General features: G+C 38.3%; 5 protein-coding genes across 5 annotated transcripts; 3 read left to right on the top strand and 2 right to left on the bottom strand.

Moving 5' to 3' along the window:
* The first annotated feature begins 1,942 nt into the window (after positions 1 to 1,942).
* On the top strand, positions 1,943 to 3,533 carry LOC133712264 (leucine-rich repeat extensin-like protein 4). Its single transcript, XM_062138369.1, has one exon. The coding sequence runs from the start codon at positions 2,120 to 2,122 to the stop codon at positions 3,335 to 3,337; it is 1,218 nt and encodes a 405-aa protein (XP_061994353.1). The 5' UTR covers positions 1,943 to 2,119; the 3' UTR covers positions 3,338 to 3,533.
* A 255-nt stretch (positions 3,534 to 3,788) lies between these two features.
* On the bottom strand, positions 3,789 to 6,457 carry LOC133712271 (acid phosphatase 1). Its single transcript, XM_062138379.1, has 3 exons — positions 5,918 to 6,457; positions 4,243 to 4,452; positions 3,789 to 4,118 (listed from the first exon to the last, which is right to left on the bottom strand). The coding sequence occupies exons 1-3, from the start codon at positions 6,313 to 6,315 to the stop codon at positions 3,941 to 3,943; spliced, it is 786 nt and encodes a 261-aa protein (XP_061994363.1). The 5' UTR covers positions 6,316 to 6,457; the 3' UTR covers positions 3,789 to 3,940.
* A 1,232-nt stretch (positions 6,458 to 7,689) lies between these two features.
* Positions 7,690 to 10,257, bottom strand: LOC133712254 (uncharacterized). Its single transcript, XM_062138365.1, has 2 exons — positions 9,406 to 10,257; positions 7,690 to 8,553 (listed from the first exon to the last, which is right to left on the bottom strand). The coding sequence occupies exons 1-2, from the start codon at positions 10,002 to 10,004 to the stop codon at positions 7,887 to 7,889; spliced, it is 1,266 nt and encodes a 421-aa protein (XP_061994349.1). The 5' UTR covers positions 10,005 to 10,257; the 3' UTR covers positions 7,690 to 7,886.
* Positions 10,258 to 17,902: 7,645 nt separating this feature from the next.
* On the top strand, positions 17,903 to 20,580 carry LOC133712233 (derlin-1). The gene is made up of 7 exons (XM_062138349.1): positions 17,903 to 18,041; positions 18,699 to 18,834; positions 18,910 to 18,983; positions 19,068 to 19,161; positions 19,394 to 19,522; positions 19,637 to 19,797; positions 20,165 to 20,580. Exons 1-7 carry the CDS (start codon positions 18,025 to 18,027, stop codon positions 20,289 to 20,291), a joined length of 738 nt encoding a protein of 245 aa, XP_061994333.1. The 5' UTR covers positions 17,903 to 18,024; the 3' UTR covers positions 20,292 to 20,580.
* Positions 20,581 to 21,180: 600 nt separating this feature from the next.
* LOC133712242 (profilin-2) lies at positions 21,181 to 22,804 on the top strand. The gene is made up of 3 exons (XM_062138357.1): positions 21,181 to 21,486; positions 21,748 to 21,885; positions 22,338 to 22,804. The coding sequence occupies exons 1-3, from the start codon at positions 21,358 to 21,360 to the stop codon at positions 22,470 to 22,472; spliced, it is 402 nt and encodes a 133-aa protein (XP_061994341.1). The 5' UTR covers positions 21,181 to 21,357; the 3' UTR covers positions 22,473 to 22,804.
* Positions 22,805 to 23,449: the final 645 nt, after the last annotated feature.

Genomic DNA, 23,449 nt, shown 5'->3' with positions numbered 1-23,449 from the left:
AAAGTTTAATCAAATTCTTAAGCCCAAATCCTTCCAAACCCTCGATCTCCTCCAATGAAAATATCACATGATCTATTGCTATCTAATGAAACTTCATACAATAATTGATGCAATAGTATGTTCCAGTCCATAAATGTACTTCATGGATATGAATATAGGGGAACACAGAAGGAACTGACATTAAATTCCTTTAGAATAGCTCACCAACCAAGCAGAAGCAGTAGCACATGAAATACAGGTGAGTTTTTGGGTATAATTCTGGACTGTTCATGTACATTAATTGTCTAAAACAGAGAAAACTGCATAGGACATTATTTACTGTCAATCAAATTTAAGTTCTTTACCTAATATACAACTGCTTCTTGGATCCTGCATTGTGATTTTCTCTTTCCTAATTTGGGTAGAGCATAAAAGAAAATGGTGTCGGTGAAATTCTTGTGGTCAAGCTTTCTAAACCACAACTACTTTTCAGGGCTTCCACTTCTATAGTGTGGGCAATTGGGTAGTTCAATCTCTTTCTTCTTCTTCTTTCCTTTTTTTTTTTTTTTTTCTTTTTTTTTTTTTTTTGTGATTTAGTGAATGAAATGATGACTTGCCATGGGAGCTAGCTGCCACCCACTGTAGCATGCGCTTGCTTTTTTATTGATATTCACACCATGAATCACTCTTTTGTCCCAAATGATGCATTCTGTACCAAACCCTCCCCACATCACCGCTGTAGCCCAAACAATACATGTTACTAGAAGCTGTACATTTCCTCATTAGCAACATCATAATCATGTTATTTAGCTCCATTCTGCACTATTGTAACAAATGCTAATTATATGAAATGGGTTTAGTCCTAATCTACTTTCTGAGGCTAAAATTGTGATTAGTTAGAATTGAGAGGATCACAACCACTGTCTTCACTAATTCCCTTATTCATTATTCATTATTCTGTCTAGCTGCTAGTAATTGATGGGATGAAATCTGCTGTCCCAAAAATCCTCTCCCAACACTATCCCCATGTTTTGATTGGCTTAGAATGATTAAAAAAATCATTATCTTAATCTTTCTTTCATTTTCTAATCTTAATGGACCAATCAGAATATGGAGACAGGCTTGGCACATGGTTTTTGGGGACAGCAGATTTCATCCCGTAATTGATACATGCTTTAACAGTTTAACTTCTACCCATCCAAAGCCAAGCAAATAATTCCTAGCTTTGTTATAGATCAGCTAGGAATTAATAAAGTTCATAATAAGGTCTGGCTATTAATGTCATGAACAGAAGCAGATGGGGGTTAGTATAAGTTGGTCTTAACATTAATTGGTTTCTATACTCTTTTCATATTTGAGATATACTGCTATCCCTTTTTAAGAGAATCCAGATACAGTCTTTTCCTTTCAAACATTGAAGTATAAATTTCTGGTTAGGTGCCTATTTATATAGTGACCTCCTACTTCATGGGATTAAGGGATCTAAGCAGGGTAGATATTTCATAGGGTTAAGCCTAATCACAATACTCATCTGAAATGACTAAGATGATGTAGCGATAGACTGATTGTTACTGAGTCTTTATCCAAAAGAGTTCCTTTTATTCTTCTCGTTCATCTTTCTCCTAGTTATTAATCATTGGGAACTAAAGCATACTAGTATGCAAGTTCATAACCACGTACTAATCTACATGGTAGATATTTCATAGGGTTAAGCCTAATCACAATACTCATCTGAAATGACTAAGATGTAGCGATAGACTGATTGTTACTGAGTCATTATCCAAAAGAGTTCCTTTTATTCTTCTCATTCATCTTTCTCCTAGTTATTAATCATTGGGAACTAAAGCATACTATTACGCAAGTTCATAACCACTAATCTACATTGTTTATGTGTTGGTGAGGATATATTAACTCTGAAGAACACTTCACCACTCACAAGTCAACAAAACTACAGAAAAAAAGTGAATATCCAAAAAAGAAAAACATAAACAAAGAAGTGAAAGTGAAACCAAACACCATTCAATACCAAATAACCCCACAAGTTTGTCTCTTCAATACCTCAATCACATTTGGACAGCTTCACAAATCACAAGTAAAACCCATCAAGCAAGCATTATAGTGTTTTTTCTCTACTGAGAAAATGAAGTGCTGGCTTCTGGCTTTTATGCTTCTGCATATAATCCCCACAGAAGCTGGATTTGGTGTTGGTGGTGGTGTTGGAGTCAATGTTGGCCCTGTTGGCGTTGGTGGTGGTGGCAGTGTTTGGATTGGTGGAGGCATCAATGGCCAAAATCCCCCATCTGGGTCTTCCTCCTCAGACCTTGGCAGAGCGTACACTGCTCTCCAAGCATGGAAATCAGCAATCTCTGATGACCCAACCAAGGTTTTGGACACTTGGGTTGGCCCAGATGTGTGTTCTTACAAAGGAGTCTTCTGTGCAGATTCTGAGGATGGCCAAACTATTGTGGCTGGAATAGATCTCAACCATGCCAATCTCAAAGGCATTCTTGTCAAAGAGCTCTCCTTTCTGACTGAAATGTCCCTGATCCATCTCAACAGCAACAGATTTTCAGGCACAATTCCTGACACTTTCAGAGACCTCAACTCTCTCCAAGAGCTTGACCTCAGTAACAACCAATTCTCAGGCCCCTTCCCCACCACCACATTATACATTCCCAACCTCATTTACCTTGACCTCAGATTCAACAACTTCACTGGTTCAATTCCTGATGAGCTCTTCAACAAAAACCTAGATGCAATTTTTCTCAACAACAACCAATTTGAAGGTGAGCTGCCTCAGAGTTTGGGGAATGCACAAGCTTCTGTCATCAATTTAGCTAATAACAAGTTCAGTGGCAACTTCCCAAGTAACTTTGGGTTCATTGGCACCAAATTGAAGGAGATTTTGTTCCTCAATAATCAACTAACTGGTTGCATCCCTGAGGGAGTTGGCCTTTTCTCTGAGATCCAAGTCTTTGATGTGAGCTTCAACTCTCTGATGGGCCATTTGCCAGACACAATCTCTTGCCTCCAAGAAATTGAAGTACTCAACTTGGCACACAACAAGCTCTCTGGGGTTTTGCCAGACCTTGTTTGCTCTCTGAAAAGCCTGGTCAATCTGACTGTTGCTTATAATTTCTTTTCTGGGTTCAGCCAGGAATGTGCCAAATTGTATTACAGGAATGTGGGGTTTGATTTCTCATTGAATTGCATTCCTGGGAAGAACATGCAGAGACCTCAGCCTCAGTGTTCTTTGATTCCTGGAGGTGGGTTAAATTGTCTGAGAATTCCTGGTGCAAAGCCTCTTGTTTGTGGCTCAGTCCTACCAAGCTCATCATCATCATCATCATCTCCATGAAAATTTGCAATCAGTCATTGTACAAGAGGTTGGTGAGTGGTTGTTTATGTATTAATTATCATTCAGAGCTTCTCTTAATTTAGTTTCTTTGTTAACTCCTACCTGAATCTGGAAAAGAAGTTTTCCAGGAAATGTTTTGATGATTAGCAATAGAAGAATTATTAGTAAAATTAAACAAATATAAAAATTGGTTTCACTGCTTGGCTTGTGACATCTATGTGGGAATATTATACTACGGTCTTTATAAACAGGTTTATCTTTTTGTGTCACGTGAACCCAGAAAAGCTTGATTTGCCACTTCCCAATTCACAAGAGCTCTAGGGCTCTAGGCCTTAATGGCTTTCATCTTTATCAATCTAGCCAAAATAGATAAATATCAAAGAGGTTTTGGAAGCTCCATGTTTCTGATGTGAAATTAGTTCAAATGGAATTGTAGTCTGAATCAAGGTACTGAAAAGAATGTAGCAGAGACATTGTTATAATACAAGGTTTCCCCAAATGGCAACCAAAATCAAATATTATCATGGTGGCCATGATGAACATAATGAAGAAAAGAGTACAACAATGCTACAGTTATATTACACAGTTATATTACACAAAAATTTAAGCAATATAATACATTGGGTTTGGAAGTTTAAAGGATCGTCGGGCAACTGCAAAGCCCGACAAGTCACTCCATTGATCTCCCGAGCTCCCATGAAGTCGATAACCTTCGGTTATCAGTTCTGCCCTCTTCTTGGATTTGTATTCAGTCGCGAGTGTTCCTTTATCTGAAGGTCCCCTGTAATCATGATTAAAAGCTTGGTAATCCTTATAATCAGGCTAGTTATCCTACTGTTCTACCGAACTACCGAAGCATAATGTATATGTATTGCTTGAGGAGAAAAAGGCTTAGCTGATGTTACCTCAGTAGCAGCCTCTCCCAGTCACTGTAACCTGAATATAGGAGGTTTTTCACCGTGGCATTTCTCTGAAATTCGCTCCGCCCAGTCAACAGGAAAATCTTGAAACCCAACCGTTGGAGCCCCTTGTACAGATTCAAACTTGCTGGGATAGCAGGGGCCTCAGCCAAATCCACCCACCCATCAAAAGCTTCTTCATCGAATGTCACTGATCTGTAACAACATAGTCCTAGTCAATTTCATTGTACAAGAAAAAAAAAAAACACATTTAAAATCATTGATGCAATCAAATAATCCTGCATACAGTGGCGGAACCACATTGTAGGTATAGCGGACTATAGCCCAGCCCAATCCAAAATTATTCATATGTTTTATATAGTATATGTGGTTATCTTTACAAAACCACATTGTTCTTTCCCCTATTTTTTTTCTCCCATCCTTCTTCTTGGTTACTATTTTCTTTCATTGTTTTATAAATTTTCTACAAGTGTTTCTTTACGGTGCATTTGGATGAGAAAATTATGAAATCTGTAGGAATTTATAAATGATGGAATCTTTAACTCCATCAATCTAAAATTCCATTAATTGCAATTTCTATTGTTTGTTTGTATCTATTTAGGATTTGAAATGTGTAATAAATTAAGAAAGTTTAAAATAAAATAGAAAAAAACCTTGTTTTGGAAATGAAAATTGAATACTGCAAAGGAATTCGTAAATGACACCTATTTAGGTGGAAATTGAAGTGTGAAATTTAAATAATGAATTCCCTCGTTTTTTTCCAAACGAGGGAATTAGCTTGTAGGAATTATGAAATCCTCACTTTCAATTAAATTCCATCATTTTTTCCCTCATCCAAACACACTCTTATAGAATTTTTGTAAATTTCTTGTTTAATTCTTAGTGTCTTAAAATTTTTAGAATTGTAAAAAAAAAAAAAAAAATTATAAGCAACCTTAGATTAGCCCACCCCATTTTTATATCCTGCATCCACCGCTGCCTGCATAGCTTAGGAAACCAGGCTATTTACTCTCTGATAGCATAATTTCTTCTATATGAGTCTTTCTTCATTCATTCTTTTCCTACAAGGCTAAGATGCTATACTCAGTTTCTTCCCAATTGGCTCTTCATCATTTATATGCTACAAAAGTACAAAGTTGTCCTCAATGCATACTTTATAACACTAACACATGTGAGACATTTTGCTTTTTTCTTTTTTATACCTAGAAACTTCTAATTCCGCTCAGAACCCGGTCCCTCTTATTGAACCTAACAATCTTTACGAGATTGAAAACCCTAATAAAAGTATAGGTACGGCATTTTCGACCCAATGATAAGCAACCCATAGGCCCTCAACATTCCCTACAAACCGCTTTATTGAGTTGTTGTTTTTTTTTTTCCAAAATTTATTCCACTATTATCATTCTAAAATTCTATAATGCACTTGAGCATATATCATGATCACAATACTTAATGTGTCCTATGCATTCCAATTGGCAACCTCCCATTGGTCCATCCCATCTACAATGACCAACCAAACACATGCCTACCAAAACACGACAAACAAATCCCAAATCTACATTCATGATTAACCACCAATCATAAAAACTCATGAGTTAAAAAAAAAAAAACAGAGAGAAAAGTCATCAAATCGGACGGTCAAAAACCAATCAAGGCTTACCCGAACCCATGGGCCTCATAGTACGGCAAGTTGGACAGCAGAGTCTCATCGATATCGAACACCCAGGCGTCCTTGCCGTCGCCGCCGAGTTTCACCGCCTGACCGAACGCCAGCGAGAAATTCGCAACGGCCGCCGAGTCGGAGGCGTACCGGGAGCCGGTCATGTAGTCCTGGATGAATCCGACGCACCTGGAGGGAATGCTGTCCCAGGTTCCGGCGTCGTTGGTCTCGACGGAGAACCGCCAGCTGTCGCAGAAGAGGTTGTCGTCGGCGCGGAGCTTGCGGTCCTCGGAGGCGTGTCTGTTCGGCGGGATTTGGAGGATGGTGTGGGACAGGGCGGCGGGGATGGTGACGAGGACGATGAGGAGGAGAAGGACGGAGGAGGAGGAGGAGGCCATTATTGACGGAAAACCCAGAAAGGTCTTTTCTGCAGCTAAAAAGAGCTTTCTGGTTTTTCGGTCTTTTCAGAGATTTGAGAATCAAGACGGAGATAGATACCTTTGAAGGGAGGGAGAGAGGAAAGAAGTGTTAACGAAAAGGTGTTTGTTTCGTTTTTATGTTGCCAAGACCAGAGTCAATTTTGGCTGTAAAAAAAGTATTTGTGGTAAATAATTTTAACTTCCTAACCAAAATAACAGAAATTGGAGTTGTCAGACCAAAGAAAAAACTATGATTATCAATCAAAATGGTTTCCTCAAATTTAGCTTTTAACTTCAATGACACACACCCTGTACCAATTGAGGAAATTTCCTTTCAATCTTCGGTGGATTTTTAATAGTGTTTTTCAGAGTCTTTGTTGTTGTTGATCCAAGCTGTTATTATCTGAAATTTTGGCTATATCTTATTCATGAGACTGACAACAAGAAGATTAAAATCTTTCTCTTTCTCTAAGAGAGGAGAAGACTAAAAAAAAAAAAAAACTGAATGGGAGACTCGATAGGATTGCTTAATTGAGAAGAAATAACATTTTTTTTTCCTTAATGATATTTTTAAGCTAGAAATAAGATTTAATTCTCTGTGTGACAACACTTGCAAATAAAATTAAGAAATGAGTCCCAACTTAGTTGACAATCTAATTAAATTATAAGTCCGGTTAAATATGCCTCACATGTGTGTGTGTGTGTCTATATATATAGGCGGACGGAAACCGGACATCGATCTTGACCTTTCTTCTTGCTAGTGGACTCACCGGATATGCAGTCGACCTTGATCAAGCTTGAAGTTTCAGGTGATCGAGGTCGTTGCCCATAACCTTCGACCTCGATCTCCTTGGTCTTCATCTTCATAGTGAAGCCATCTGGGATGCCTCCGGTCTCTGTCCGGCAAGATTTGCGCCGCTATCGGCGCCTGATCGTTGCAGAAGCATCGACGTCCGCACTTTGCTGCAGTGCGGACGTCCGCCTCAGATCCTCTCTGTATGTGTGTGTGTGTGTGTATTTGACAACAAGCAAAAAGGATCAAGGTGAGGCAACATGGTAATCGGGACGATGGTGATTGCCACATATAAAACTAAAATTTAGTAAATTTTTTCTATGACGTTGAATTGATTTAGTTTGGCTTATTTATCTTTATATACTTAACCTATAATCAGTCCGTTTTTTGGTACATTAAAAAAATGCAATATATATCGATAAATTTTTCACTAATTTGAATGAATTGTATGTTGTTTCATGATTTGTGAGTTCATTGTACAAAAGAAGGAAATTGCTGTATTACAATGTGTTTACAAACCCCAAAACTGCCAGCAGATGGGAGACCAAAGAACAGGGATATACATCCAATAACAGAGAAAAATCTTCAAGATTTGTGAAACAAAAAAAATAATCAGGATGAAAGAATGTGGAGAAAGATATACATATTTTCTGCTCAAACCAACAATGCCTCAAATTAGCAAAAACTAATTGGTTGTCACAGCAGCAGATAGAATACATATTAGCAATAAAATTAATCCAAGGGTTTGAACCAGTTTCTAGGACAAGAAATTCTGTTCATCATGGCAAAGCTCCTTCCTAAGTTTATGTGAGAAGAGTTGGCAAGCATCCATGCTAAGATCAATGGCAGCAGAAAGTGCTACAAATAGAGCAGCATCAGCCATACATGTTACATGTTGCATTCCTACTTGCACCATAGGCTTGCTCACCTTTCCTTCCCCCTCGACGCTCGATCCCATCACAAACCCTTTAACCGGAGACCTAGAGTAATTCAAACCCGAGTCTCTCAATAGTCGACTGTCGATGCAAAACTCTCCGCCCCTTTTGACACTCAATGTAGCTTCGGCAATGGTAATGCTGCTACTAGGACCATTGTCAGTGACAAGCTCAAACTTGTAGCCCAAGCCATCGACAGGGCCTCTCTCGCGCCAAGCCTCCAGACGACCCCATGGCTTCCAGTTGTTTACAGAAAAGCCATGTGGTCGGAGGATTAGCCAAGCACCCGGGTTTGACCTAGAGACCCGGTCGGACCCCGGGGACGGTACAAAGGGTGTGATCATGGAGGCAGCCGCCACAGGTGAGCCGGATAGATCATGAATTGTTATCATCCAACCCTTTCTTTCCCTTCCAGGCCTTTCTCTTTCACCTGAAAAGGTTCTCCTCCATCCTCTATTATTCTTGCTGGTGAAATCTGGTGGCAGAGATCTGATTTCAACACAAGATCATATTAGTTAATTCAGTTGTGTGATCATATGATTAATTAGCTAGTACAGAATATATAAATTAATATGAGAATGTAGTTGTCAAATTGGATTATATTCCAACAACAGAACATGTTGAACTGAGACCAAATATCTGCACATGGGAAGGAATCCCCAACAATATCTAATGGGGCTGTTTTGAGGTTGACATTGTCTGTTTGACCAAGTTTAGATATGCAACTAGAATGCCTCCATTAAATTGTTTTAAGTTTTTGTATTTTCAAAAGCCACTTTCTGAATTATTTACTTTATTACGATTATTATACAAAATCGAATAAAACGCTCCGAACATAATATACTTTTTACTAAATTAAACGGTTAAGAATATCGGAATATATCATACCCTGAAGTACAATAAAACCATCTCTGGAGTACAATAGAACTATCGACATATCAAAATCACGTATCCTACTCCAGAAATTCAGTTACTCTGATCTTGTAACGCTGATTTGGCCACGACCCATGAAGGATAAAAACTAATTGTCCTCATCATTATCATGAAAGGAACACATGAAGATGCTCTAATTAAGCATGAAGAAACGTAAAAATCTAAAATGAACCAACTTGGCATGTAGTTTTTTTGGACTCCAGCTAGATAAAGACACTGACACATCCCACTCCAAAATTGCTTAAATCGTGAAGAAACCCCCAATTTTCTCATTCACTCACACAAAAAGTAATTTCACCCAAAAAAAAAGTAACTCTTTTCCCTAACTATCTTGGCCCACGTTAGCAAAAAGACATAATTAACGACTAAAGTGCGCCATTAAAGTAAAGATTAATATAGTGAACTCACCGGAATCTGGAATTACGGTCAGCACTGAACTTGCAGCTAAAAACAGGCTGCCGTATATCCCGCCCCTGAATCTGAAAAACCACCGGACTACACTCCGGTTCGCCACCGAACTGAAAAACAAACCGGGGATCCGGTTCAGCCCGGACCGTCATGTGCAGCCTGGCGGAGGAGGGCTTGTCGCTATGACTCCCGAGCTTCATCCACCCGTTGTGGATCACTCGCGGGCTGGACTTGGCCGCGTCGAGATCAATGCTGAGGTTGACCCGGCCCAGCAACTTCCCGCTGGTGACTCCACATGTCCTGCCCATCCGGCCCGTGTATACAGACACACAGAGCGTGATGGGCTTTCCCGACAACCGCCTCAGCGCAGTTGGGTCCAGATTGAACCCATGCGCTGAGGTGAACGAGTCAGGAGGGGAGTCGTTAGTAGAGCTGGAGAGACTGAGAATAGCAGTTTGGGGAGGAAAGTTCTTGATCCTCAGCTGGCAGAAACAGGGAGTGGTGGAGGAGTGAACTCCGGAACCTGCCGGCTTGGTGGCGTGTGGAAGCTTCAGGGCTAAAGAGTCGACCATGACCCGAACAAAGGGACACGGATCCATGAAATCAACGTTTAAATTCCTTCGATACTAATGTCGGTCTCTGTGTCTGGTTCGCTCTGAGAGAGAGAGAGAGAGAGAGAGAGAGAGTGGAGACAGGTTTTAGGTTATGGGTGTTGACATGGTACCAAGTAAGGATGATTATATGGGGGTGTTTGATGGAGGTGAAATGGATGATGATGAGTTGGTTTTGCATGTTACCGGTTTTAACGTTTCACTTTCTGGAAAGGCTTGGATGGTGGGATTGGAGGGTAGCTGGACTGCTGGAGGTGAGTGGTTTTCTTTAATCACTTTTACTGTAGTATTTGGATGTGGATGGATTCAGGGAATCCTGTAGGGCTTTGTGTTGGATACCATTTTAGTTGTTGTATTCAAGTCTTTAATTGGGAATTTTCCAATTAATTGTGGGTAATAAAAAAAAAAACCTGCTAGTCATTGCTATCTGGTCTTTTCTTATGACTTCTTGCATGAAGTAGGGAATGAATACTTTACTAGTTTCCTCATGGATCCGTGAAAGGTTTAGTGGAGTAGTTTGTCATCTTCTTCGAGGCATCAAAGTTCATATGTTTTACCGAGTTAATTTAATTAATTATCCCTTTGAGGGGAAAAATTGTATAATATATTGCATAGGCGACAATGTGACATCTTCTAAAGGCCAATGACCTCATAATCGCATACTGTACCTCATCGGTTTAATATTATTTTCTTCTATAGTGATAAGTAAATGAGGTATCTACTTGAAGTCACGTACTTATTATTCAAAATCAAAACCAAAAAAATAAAAGCAAAATATTCACTAGTCTTACTCCCCCTTGCTCAATAGTCATCCATTGTTATAATCAATTTTATGAGGGTCATTTGTGCTCACGTACAATTTTGTATGTGCCTTGTTGAAACCTTTGTGAAATATAATATACTATAATATTGTTTCAAAAAAATAAAATAAAATAATATACTATAACATTTGTAACAATAAACAACATAGAATTATAATGTACATCTCACATAATGTTAGTAATATATCGCTATACGCATTGTCACATGTTGAAACATACCATCTCTTGTGTCAAAGGATTGAAGATTTATTTCTACATCACAATACACTCTCACTTACATACAAAATGGTATCTATAATTGCAAAAGTTTTTCCTTTTTTTACACTAATTACTTACTCAGTAAAGGGAATATCCATGAGAATCAATTTATACCAGTAATACGGGTTTTAGATAAGGTTTCCAACGATTTCAACTTTTGGAATAATTGATACCTCGAGTAAACTCTCAAAGTTGGCAATGACTAAAAGTCTCAAAGTCAAAAACCCTAAGTGACGTAATTTGTGATCGCAAGCAAAAAGGGTGAAAAGGACAAATCAGGAAAGAAATATGGAAGAGGAGAGCCCACGGTGGGGCCACGACAGCTGGGTGAAGGCTGTCACCACGTTGTCATTCAAAGCCTACCTGGAAAAATACTACCAGTAATTGACGTGGCATATGTGGCGCCGCCTAATCAAACTGTTCCTGACGCCGTTAACAATCTTTTATGATTTTTTTTTCCTTTCAATAAATTAGTTAAGTTTCTTAATTTCTTGCCTAATAAATTTTGTTAAATTCTTCCTTTTCGGCGAGGTATTATTAATAGCCTTTCAATTTGTATTTAAATTGCCTTAATTGATGGCTTGAATTCACGATAATAATGTATAAAAACATAACTTTATGTTATTAATCGAAGGAGTCGCTATCTTAATTAATATTATCAATTAAGTTCAAACATAATTATAAAGACTTGAATTCATAATCATTAAAAATTTACATGTAGGTTACAATTGTTGTGTTCGTTGCAGGGACGCATTGCGGTGTCCGCATTAGCAAAGAAATGAGCAAGCTAATAGAAATTGTATGTAGTTTGGTGTGATAAACGGAATGTGTTTTTAACTTTATTAAAATCCATTATAAATGATGATGGGATTGAGAATGTTTCTGGTTGGATTGGTGGGACTTTAATATAGAATGCTAAATGGTCAAGGTGCATGAATATATGGCCAAATTGAATTAATTTCTCCATTGACAATTAATTTAAATGTCATATGCAATGTATTTCTTTTCTTATTGTTTTCTGTTTTGGAATGTTTTTATCTATAATCCTTCGAATTTGTCATTTGTGGTGGAGGTAATTACTAATTAAATTTCTTAAATGATTTTGTTTTCATGTATAAACTAATTAATTCTTGAATCCATATATGCATGCAGGCCGGGCGCAAGCATGTAGGTGGTAGTGGTACCACCCTTGCCTAGTCTAATCGGCAATCTCATTTTCGCAGCATGATGTTTGTTTCATTGCTACGCTACCAAATGTTTCACTCCTCAAAAGCTAGTCCAGCCAACTCTCTCATCATGCCAAATGTTTATACTAAACAAATCGCATAATAATCAATCGTTGATTTTCCAAAAGCATAGCAACAGTACTAAACCACCGTCAAGAAACTCGAGAGTCGTGGCCTCTCCATGCGAAGCATTCCTACACTATTGCAGAAATAACTAACTTGTGATCGACAGATTTAAAAATTTATGCATATTAATTTGGAGAGATTATTCAGAGCACCGCCGTGCACTTGCACCAACATAAATGAATGGTTAGATTACATTAAATACACTTTTTGTTTATTAAAAATAAAGTTGATAATAAATATCAAGGGTTGAGATTATTTTATAAGGGCTGAGTCACTTGCACCGTCGGTGCATAGAATAATTTCCAATTAATTTGTTATTATGAATATTCATACTCTGATGAAAACATCATAAATTAAGTTTTCTAATGGATTTTTTTTTTTTTTTTTTTGAATAAAGGACTGGTGCGGCTGCCCTCAAGCCTTGATTAATGAAACTGTCGAATACAAGGGGGGACATAGAGCCTAAACCCTTGATTACAATAAGCATCTAGAGGAAATCCCGAAATAATATCAGGAATCTCTACAAAGTACCTGTATTCTAACAAGCACCAACTAGCAAAGAGTGCTCTACTGGTTACTCCATTTGCTTTAATATAGCGGTGACATAACGGAAAGATAACTCGATATGTAACCCGATTACAACGTAGCATAATTACCAATTGCACAGCTTTCCTACTATGAGAAATTCGGCAGATAATTACATACGCTTATTCCATTAAAAACGCCCCCAATTTGTGATCGGTATATCTCCATCGTTGGTCAAGACTCAAGACTCTTCTTTATATATTATTGTTTAGAGTTAACAGATACAATATCCAGTAGGGCATGAACGATCATACAATCGGCCAGCAAGGGTTGGCAGGATTGGCAAAAGCAAGGTCTTGCCTTGGTTGGCACCCCCATCCAAGGTTCGAGCCCCAGAGTTGTCAATTTATCCATTGCTGGTAGGTTGCTGAGTGCCGGGGTCTTGCGGGGGCCCATGTGAACGCTGGTGAAATGTGCCAAATTCACGGGTGTCTAAGTCATCTCGAGGCTTGATTGCGGATACCTGCGGGTCCTACCACCTGACCACTTCAGTGTGGTAGTGTGGGCTTTGGGACGTTGCGGAGTCTGTCTACTCCCAATTGTAACCGGTTTGGGGCCCAGATGTTAGTTGGGCTCCTGCCAAGGCCTGCCTCGAGTAATCGGGGCAAACTGTCGATCATAAAGTTCCTGGACCGGGGGTCCTGCCTTCCCCCTCCCAAATACTTTGTGTCCAAAAAAAAAAAAAAAAAAACGATCATACAATCGATCTTTTTAATTGGTATGTGTCTATGTGACATGTAAAGTCAATCAGTGCTTTAACGTTATGAAAGGGCATAGACAAATTTTCTGGACCCATCTGGTTGTAGTTTTGTCCCGAGACAAATTTTGTGGACCCCAAAAGACACGAAAAAGAAATTTTGTTTGCCTTTGGTCCTTAATTTGGAGGGTAAGCCGGTGAGGTGTAGTGTCTCTCACAAACCCTCATTAAACTCGATGATCGAGTAGTGCTTCATAGTTCATATTAGGGTTACTACTTTGACATGGTCGTCGTCTTTCGAAATTAAATAAGCTAGCTAGGGTTTCCAGTCAAGCAATGCCAGCATGGTGTTGAAGAAGTTGGCAGAGACATATTAGACAGGTCATTTGGGCGTGTATACATTATCTCCTTCCTCCATAGTGAGCTATCTCCTGGTCAGATTGGGTAGGGTATTGATCCACCAACCTTAGCTAGCTAGCTAATTAATAAGCTCTCGTATATATATTTTTTTTGAACCAAATCAATCATTTCATTCAACTCAAGCCAGAATAGCACGGATACATACCTTCCTTTGCCATCTTAAGACAAGTTTAGGATGTGGTATGCTAGCACCTCCCATTAGACAACCAGTGCTCACTTATTCAAAAGCGAGCCTAATAACTATGAAAAGCAATACATAGCAATTAGGCAAAGTTTAGAAATAAAAACAGAATTTAAATTTTCTCCTTGCCCTTAACAGTTGGGCTAGGAGGTTTGGAGAGATAAGCAAAACAAGTCTCTTGCGCATCCGCAATCTTCTTTGACTTTGGAGGATTTTTATTCTTTGCTCCCAGCTCTAGTATATATGAATATATGATATCATGTACAAATCATGGGTAGGGTATTTTATTTCAAAATAAACGCAAATTTTGGGCAGTTATATAACTAGGGATAATTTAGGACCCCTGCAGGCCAGAACCCAAATTATCATGATCAGTTTAGTGCAGGATAGAGCAATGAAATTGAATATAAATGATACATGCTATACTCCCCCCTCATATCCACCGGTACCCATGGATTCTACTATTACTGGATTGGAATGGGGTAAGAAATTGTTACCTTGGTGTGTATGGAGAAAGAGACTTTTAGCCAGCCTCTTATTTCGGGTCAGTGCAATCCGATCAAAATCATTCTGTTCGTACCTATCTCATCTCTATTCATGTTAAAGACTGCATTGAGCGAGGCTACAAATTAAGGACACAATTGATCGATAACACATGAACCAAAAATGAAATTGAACCAAAACACGTGCTAGGATGAACAAATAAGATTTTAAAGGGATTAATAAAGACAGCATTGAGGCTACAGATATTAAACTATTGTTATCATATATAGTTCTTGTCCACGGTATGACAAATATTTTTTTACCAAAACTTACAAGGTATTAGAATAAGCCTAGCTTGTTGAACGGTGCTCGCGATCTAAGAATTTGATATTACTAACAATGTCCGATGGCTCAGGAAACTCGTAAGATGAATAGTGGATGGTTACTTTTTCCAATGCCGATGCATTCTTAAGCAAGTATTTGACTAATCACAGTTTGATGATATCTTTTCTGGGAAGATCTCCCTCCAAAGTCTTTATTTGATGAACAAAATCCAGTTTCTTGGATTCCCGGTAACTTTTAGTGATCAAACTTCCTCAACTGTCAAAAAACATGTACATTCACATGCAAAAAGGAAAAGAAAGTTTTCAGAGAAGATGATATAAAATGATGCTTGCCTATGAAGTTGAAATATATATAATTAATACTATGAAGTTGAAATATGTACGTGGAGGATTTAACGATATATACTAATTAGCTCTTTTGTGACGACTAATTTGGGGTGATGTTAATTTCTAGTAATGAGTTGTTGTACTTAACGTGCATGTCTAACTTTGAGGGTCACTTGAGTTGCCCTTTTAGAAGTGAAAAACAAGTTCCTAAATACTGATACCGGCTAGTCTAATTTTTTTTTTTTTTGATCAGGTAGTTAGCTGTTAGTAACTCACACACCCATGCAGTGGTATCCCAGCGCCAGGACACCTGCACCGACATTGCGGCGAAAGCCAGACTAATCCACTGCACCGCAGACGCACGAATCCAAAGGATCCCTCAAATCTGCTGGCCACGGGATGAAGCTGAGATTCGAACGCTAGACTTGGGGGTTCTAGACTAGGCCGTTCGACCAACACATCACACCACGTGGTTCTGGCTAGTCTAATTTGATCTCTAAAAATTGCGGAAGGCAGTTAATATTTTACACAAAATCCCACGTAGCTACAAATATTAAGTTATTGTTACAACACAATTACACAAACCATATAACAAAATTAATTTTTTTTAGAAACTAAAGGTTTTACTTCTTTCTGTACGTAGTACGAAAATATGTTGCAACACAAATCAGAAGGTTCCCGAAGTACTAATGCACATTGATCGAAAATTTTCTTAACAATGCGTTCAAGTCTGATGTCTCAGGAAACTCTTGAGTGGAGTAGTGCACGATTATTTCCTCCAATGCTGGTGCATTAGACATTAATATTTGACGAATTTCGGTTTGATGATATCTTCTTTCTCAAGATCTACCTCTAAAAATTTTATTTGATTAACAAATTCCAGGTGCTCGGAGTTGGCCGATTCCCAGTAACTTTGAGTGCTCAACTTTAATTCTCAATTGTCAATGAACATATCATGCACGCAAGAAGAAAAACAAAGGGTGGTCAGAAAAAATGCAATGGAATGATAATAGGATAATATTGCTTGCCGTTGAAGGTGAAATTCACTATGAAATAGGGTTGTGAAACTTACCCAACTACCTGCATTTACTTTCTTTCTCCTTAACATGATTTTTGTCCGCGCCACAGTGGATGAATTCATCTCACCATCAAGATATGATCTGATGGACAGATATTTCAAACTGGGAAATCTTCGGAGGTAGGAGGCCTTTTTTGGTTGTGCTGCACCGTTAGAATGTACGTACATTCAAGTTTTGTACAGTACCCAGTTTCAGATTCCATTCCTTAACAACCTGCAACACGAAACATATTAATCAATAGGGACTGAACCGTAGTACAAAACACAAGAAATACACACACACACACACACATATATATATATGTAGTTGCTAGGCATATGTGCGTGTGTGTGTGTGTGCCTGAAGAATATTTTCGTCTACATATAGAGTTCCGGCCTTGCTGCTTATCAGTATTTGGACAATTCTAATTAGTTCCTCTTCGCTGTTGATAAGCCATTCAAAATAAAGTCTAGCAAATATTTCAGAAACTTGAAGTTATCCAGGTAATAATTTTCAGCAATAACTCCTTCCAGCGCCAAAAAATTTAGATTTGGAGCAAAAATCCTTATTGTTTTGGTGCCAAAATGGAGGCATATTATTATGTCGGATAGGCTCTTGGCTTCAAAATTAATACTGCCGTAAGCACCACTTATTGACAACCTTTGAAGAGATGAGCAGGCAATGCTAAGACTTAATTTTCACCCTAACATCCTGTACAAACAAGTCTTCCAACTTTTTACACGATTCGGAGAGCCACTTGGCAAACAAATCTTCTGGCTCAACTAGAACACCAGTAAGCTCTTAACGCGGAGGTTTGATGTCAAAGTACGTAGTACTAATGTGGGGAAACTCTTTTTGTCCATTTAGTCGATCGAAGCTTTTTCAAAGATTGGCAATGTTGGTGTACACATGCACTAGGCCAGAGTCTAGAGATATATAGGTCGACTGTACGTCTGGTGTTGGAAGCAATGTGAGCGCATAACTTGTTAAATTCTTTCGACAAGGTGCTGGCTCGAGCAAGGTCTTGAATATATATCAAGGTAACTTCCTGGCTTCCTGCGGTAGGTCACTAAACCTGTTTCGATATATTTTCTTCATCACACTGTTCAACATGGCTCAATACTCCTACCTAGCTAGTTCAGATAATAATACAATGACGTACTGATTTTCATTATATAGTAGTTGCACTGGTTATGCGATTTGAGGGTTTAGCTAGCTCTTCGAATTTAACACAATTTAGGTAAATTAATTTGAGAACGGTACGGTAACAAGAACCAAGTTCAGGCCCATCTGGGCCCAACCCAAACCCATCGATTCACACGTGTGAGGATCAAGAAACGTGCACGTTAACTAAACAATTAGAGAAGCTTCTGGTAATGAAGATTCGTTTCCTTAATTCCCAAGACAATTTCAGAGCGCGAGAGATCTGAGCTCGCTGGGTTATCACTCACTGAAAATCAGTTTCTGAATTCTGGGTTTGCAATGTCTTCTCCTGCTGAGTAATACCCTTGTTTCCTTTTTGTTTCTCTCAGATTCATTGATTTCTTGTTTCCTGTTGTTCTTTTCTGCTTTCGTTTCTGTCCTCGGGGTTTTGTAGGCTTTTATATAATGCCAGTTTATTGAAATCTGAATGTTGAATTCTGGGTTTGCTTTGTTTTAGACTTTTAGTTATTCATTTGCATCAATTCGTATCCTGTACTTGAATTTAGTTGAGTTTCTGTGAAGCTGGACTGATCCTAGTACATTAGAAATAGGGCCTTTTTAGTTTTTTTTTTTTTTTTTTTTTGGATTAACTCTAGGGTTTTGTGGAAATTGTAGAACTGGGTATAGGGAAAAAGCCCCAACTTGTGTTGGGTTTATTTATAATCACTCTATGAGCCTTAGAATTTGTTTTACTTGGGAATCATGTTAAACAAAATAAATCAGATTTGGACCTTAACCTTTTCTTGTTGTTTGGCTTCGGATGAAGTTAGATTAGCAACAGTGCCTCTAGTGTTTTATTGAAAGTGTAGTATTATGATTCCATGTAATTTTGTCTCCATGTGCTAATGGCTTTACTATTGTTATCTTATGCACCAGTTCTTGTTTTCGCTAAGATAGAATTGTTTTAATTGCTTCTTTTGGTTGTTCAACGAGTTGTTAATTGCTTGTTTCAGATTCTATCGGTCACTCCCACCCATAAGCAAGGCTTACGGGACCATCTGTGTGGTGGCAACTGCGGCCTTTCAATTGGGACTTTATGATCCTCGAACTATTGCATTATTATATGGACCAGTATTTTCACAGTTCCAGGTATGGGTTTCATATTTAAGATTTTGTGTTTAGTGGTGACAAAGAACACTCCTTTAACTTCACCATCTGTTGTAGGTGTGGAGGTTGATTACAAATTTCTTTTTCCTTGGGAACTTCTCTGTCAACTTTGGAATTCGCCTTTTAATGATGTAAGTATATGTATGATCCCTGATCAGATGATTTATAAATAGATCTTCATCACTTCTGATACAAAACTGCTAATGATTGTACAGAGCAAGATATGGAGTTCAACTTGAAAAGGGACCATTTGAAAGGCGTACTGCTGATTTCTTGTGGATGATGATATTTGGAGCCTTGACATTATTGGTGTGTGAGTTGTATTCATTTTCTTTTACTGCAGTGTGTAGAAATTAAACTGGACCTCATTTGAAACTGAAAGGATTGTGCGTGGTGTTTACTTTTAATCCTGAATTATTCATATTTTTGTTCTTATTTTGTCTAAATATGGTGTTGGCTTGCTAGGATTTAGTATTGTTGAAATATATACCATCTTGATTTCTCTTGTTTTGACCTCTTGTGCTTGTCTTGAAATTTTTAGGTTTTATCCGCCATCCCACTGTTTTGGTCTCCATTCTTGGGGGTATCTCTTGTGTTCATGCTTGTTTATGTCTGGAGTAGAGAATATCCGAATGCTAATATCAACTTATATGGCCTCGTGCAACTTAAGGTATGAACAGTGGTATACATTCCCATGTTCTATTGGGTGTTCTATTTTGTTATGTATCTGCAGCTGCATATCTTAATGTCTGTGTGTTCATTGTCATTAATATTGTGATTGCAGGCATTTTATTTCCCCTGGGCGATGCTTGCTTTGGACGTCATATTTGGTTCACCAATTTGGCCAGATCTGCTGGGAATCATTGCTGGACATCTGTACCACTTCTTGACCGTGTTGCACCCATTGGCAGGTGGAAAGAACATATTGAAGACTCCAAGATGGGTGTATCCTTACTTCTTTATTTATTTTCTGAAGTGATATTTACACAATCCATTCATAGCATATCATTTGCTTGAACTTAGTTTCTCTCCCTGCTTCTCCGTTGCATTCAACCTGTAGCTCATTGCTGTCCATTTTTGTTTGGATCCATGTTAGTTACCTAAGAAAGATGTAGCTCATCTATCATCATAATGCTCTTCTTTTGTAGTGTTAGTTTTCAGTCTCTCATCCATTCAATTTAATGCTTTTGCCCTTCATGTTTCAATAGAAAACTAGTGCCTCGTTACATCTACCATATGGTAGTGATTGATTTCCCGCTGTATCAATAAATCACCTACTTTTCCCCATAGCTTTTCTTGACTGTTACTGCAGACATAAAATAGTTGCAAGATGGAGGATAGGTGCTCCTCCACCAACAAGCCGATCCCAACCTGCTGCCGCTGCCGCTCCCGGTACGGGTGCGGCTTTCAGAGGGAGGTCTTATCGACTTAATGATTAATTGTGGTCTGTCAAAGGGCTGAGATACCCCAATCATTTCAACATTCTCAGAATCTTTGCTGAAGGCAAAACTAACAAGCAGAAAGGATGCAATTTGGTGATAGGGCTCTAACTGTTGCATATGTAGCAAAACTTTGTTTTTCCCCCATTGAGGTTTCATTTTCATAACTCGTTAAACTTGTGAAGAGAAAGGAATTGCTTTCGACATAGCTTGAGTTACTCAGAACAGATATTGAATGAATGCCGATGGTATAGTGGAAATTATAATGTCAATTTCATTCATTCTAATGCATTGTCTGTTTGAATTTTTATATACAGCTGCTTTCCCCGGTTCTTGTGATAATTTGCTTTGGTAAGGTTATGCTAAAAATTGGGTTCCTTGTCTTAGAGGGATCAAACATCCATCTTACTAATTGATTTAACAGATGATATGATAATCGATTACCAACATTAATTTCTACAAGAAAAATCCAGATGCGGTTCAACATCATATGAGTTTCATTCACTACTTCAATCAACCTTTCTAACAGTGCTGCTACATTTTTCACAGCACCTAATTTTCCTTTTGCGTTTTTGGGTTTCGTATCTGAATTTGAGAAGTTGTGAGACAGGAAGGACTACTCTCAGATTATGGTGGGATGTGGATTTGGAGAGGAAAGAAGAAAGTGCCATGAAGTAAGGTTAAAGATAAATAGTAATTTCTCAACGGAAGCAGAGGAAAGTTCGTGAAAAAGAGCAAAGACCAAGGGTAAAATGACACATGGTAGAGTAAAAGATGAAAGTTGAGAGAGAAATTAGAGGTGAACCATCAGATGAGATCCAATGTTTCTTAGCCTTAAAAGCTTTCTCTCCCCACATTTCTCTCCTTTCCCTATTTATAATTTCCTTGTCAAACTAACCACCACTGACCAAGCCACAACATTAACTCCAAAATACCATTCAAGGAAGACCCTCCTTCACTTCCATAACAATATATCATCCGATGTTATAGGCATAGCCTATAAACAACAAAGAAGAAGCAAGAAAGTGAACAACATCAGAGACACAGAGTAACCAGAGAAGGAAAAATGTCGTGGCAGACTTATGTAGATGAACACTTGATGTGTGACATTGATGGCAATGGCCAGCATCTTGCTGCAGCGGCCATTGTTGGTCATGATGGCAGCCCCTGGGCCAAGAGTGCTAACTTTCCTCAGGTCCAACCCCACTATTAGTAGTATTCCATCATCCATCTTTATCCATTTGCATTTGAATGCTTGACTTCATCTGAATGTTTTATGTTAGCGGAATCATGTCAAGGCTGTGGTTTACAATGTGATCCTTAATCTGACAATGTACCATGATATGATCTTATTTGGTGTTAAGTGTGTTGCATTGTGTATGCAGCATTGAGTTTGACAAATAAAAATTGCATGTCCTAATTGTGGATTTTGGTTCATTACTTACAATATCTGCAGTTTAAGCCTGAGGAGATCACTGCTATCATGAAAGATTTCGATGAACCTGGAACCCTTGCTCCGACTGGCTTGCACCTCGGGGGAGTAAAGTACATGGTAATCCAGGGAGAGCCCGGTGCTGTTATCCGTGGGAAAAAGGTGATCATCTCATCTCTTTATACTTAATCCTGTCAATGAGATCATCTACTTGCTTAGTTATCAATGTGCTATCATAGGAAAACCAACTCATATATGCTAAATGCATACATTGTAGTCTAGTAGTCATGGTACAGTGGTACTTACACCAAAGACTGCAAGCCCTTCAAATGCCCTCCAAACCTTTATTTTCCCAATCTTTCTAGGTTAACCATATATGTGAGTATCAGTACCTTAAGAGTAGCCTACTGGGCTAGTTAAGACGTGTATGAATGTAGAACAAGTTTGCTATAGTAGAAATGGATTGCAATGACAAATCAAGAGCCTTGGAAAATTGATGATCTCTAACTTACATCATATCTACTACAAAATCAATCTCTCATGTGTTTTAGGTTGAATTTTACAGGTTATTAAATATAGACTAAGATACCCTTAATTTGTAATTGATTCTTCAGGGCTCTGGAGGCATCACTATAAAGAAAACTGGACAAGCACTAGTATTCGGAATCTATGAAGAACCAGTGACTCCAGGACAGTGCAACATGGTTGTTGAGAGGTTGGGAGATTACCTTGCTGATCAAGGCCTCTAGGGTGCTCTTATCTATCATCAAAAGTTTACGTTTTGAACTTTGCTGTTTTTATTTTTACTTATTTTTTTGGGGGTTTCGGTTCCAAGTTTGCATATCCTTCATCCATTAGCCTGCAATTGGTGGTGAAGACATTGTTGCAAGCAATAACCATGCGAGAAGGACTAAAAGCAGTTTTTTGATCAATTGCATAAACTTGATATTTTCATGATATAATTTGTATCCTTTATTCCCTATTAATTTCTCTTGTAGCTTTTCTCTATGGTACATTATTTCATTGGAACAATCTTAAAGAATATTTGTCTGGCAAAAGTTTGCCAGCACATGTTTGAATATCTAGCTGGTGTGGTTTGTGATTTGTGGAATTTTTATTTCTTTTTCATTTAAGTATGGAAATGATGAATAGAATAAACTAGCTATATACAAATGAAAAGCATCTTAATCTGCTCTTTATATTCTGTCCTTGGCCATCATTGATGCACCTGTATGCTACATTGCTTGTAATTAGCACCTTGTGGTTTTCCAAAGAATAAATCCTCACATTTTCGTGTTGGATGCTTAAAGCGATATCAATTTATAGGTAATGCACACTCGTGTTAAACAGTCTAATATATTATGTCGTCAAATTTAAACCAAAGGCGAATTAGTTGATGAATGGTTCAGTTGGCACAGAGAAGATTTGCCATTATTCTTATGCTCATGGAGGACCTCAGATAGTGCAAGTTGATGTCCTCACATATCATAGGGAATATCCAGTCAAGCATTCTTTGGGAAAGTGATGGGGCAGAAAATCAACAATCTAAAATTGCATTAGATTTACATTTACAGAAAGAAACATGTACTGTGACTGAGATAGATATTCTCTCAGAGACTTAGCTTTCCAAAAAGTTAATCTATTTTATTAAAGCTTTGTTATTATTGGAAAGAACAAGCATCATGATTTTATTATAGAGGAGCCATGAGCCTGTTTGAGAAAGGGG

The sequence above is a fragment of the Rosa rugosa genome, chromosome 1 (genome assembly GCF_958449725.1).
Source record: "Rosa rugosa chromosome 1, drRosRugo1.1, whole genome shotgun sequence".
Taxonomy (NCBI): domain Eukaryota; kingdom Viridiplantae; phylum Streptophyta; class Magnoliopsida; order Rosales; family Rosaceae; genus Rosa; species Rosa rugosa.
This window is presented reverse-complemented; position numbering and strand designations above follow the sequence as displayed.

Bases quoted from the DNA above. Each gene is read 5' to 3' on its own strand.
- LOC133712264 (XM_062138369.1), top strand. From the start codon at position 2,120: ATGAAGTGCTGGCTTCTGGCTTTTATGCTTCTGCATATAATCCCCACA.
- LOC133712271 (XM_062138379.1), bottom strand. From the start codon at position 6,315: ATGGCCTCCTCCTCCTCCTCCGTCCTTCTCCTCCTCATCGTCCTCGTC. The intron at 4,453-5,917 runs GTAAGCCTTGAT...ATGTTGTTACAG, and splicing joins TATGAGGCCCATGGGTTCGG to ATCAGTGACATTCGATGAAG. The intron at 4,119-4,242 runs GTAACATCAGCT...TCATGATTACAG, and splicing joins TGGGAGAGGCTGCTACTGAG to GGGACCTTCAGATAAAGGAA.
- LOC133712254 (XM_062138365.1), bottom strand. From the start codon at position 10,004: ATGGATCCGTGTCCCTTTGTTCGGGTCATGGTCGACTCTTTAGCCCTG. The intron at 8,554-9,405 runs GTGAGTTCACTA...TGTTGAAATCAG, and splicing joins GACCGTAATTCCAGATTCCG to ATCTCTGCCACCAGATTTCA.
- LOC133712233 (XM_062138349.1), top strand. The intron at 19,523-19,636 runs GTATGAACAGTG...TTGTGATTGCAG, and splicing joins ATGGCCTCGTGCAACTTAAG to GCATTTTATTTCCCCTGGGC. The intron at 19,798-20,164 runs GTATCCTTACTT...CTGTTACTGCAG, and splicing joins TTGAAGACTCCAAGATGGGT to ACATAAAATAGTTGCAAGAT.
- LOC133712242 (XM_062138357.1), top strand. From the start codon at position 21,358: ATGTCGTGGCAGACTTATGTAGATGAACACTTGATGTGTGACATTGAT. The intron at 21,487-21,747 runs GTCCAACCCCAC...CAATATCTGCAG, and splicing joins AGAGTGCTAACTTTCCTCAG to TTTAAGCCTGAGGAGATCAC. The intron at 21,886-22,337 runs GTGATCATCTCA...TTGATTCTTCAG, and splicing joins CTGTTATCCGTGGGAAAAAG to GGCTCTGGAGGCATCACTAT.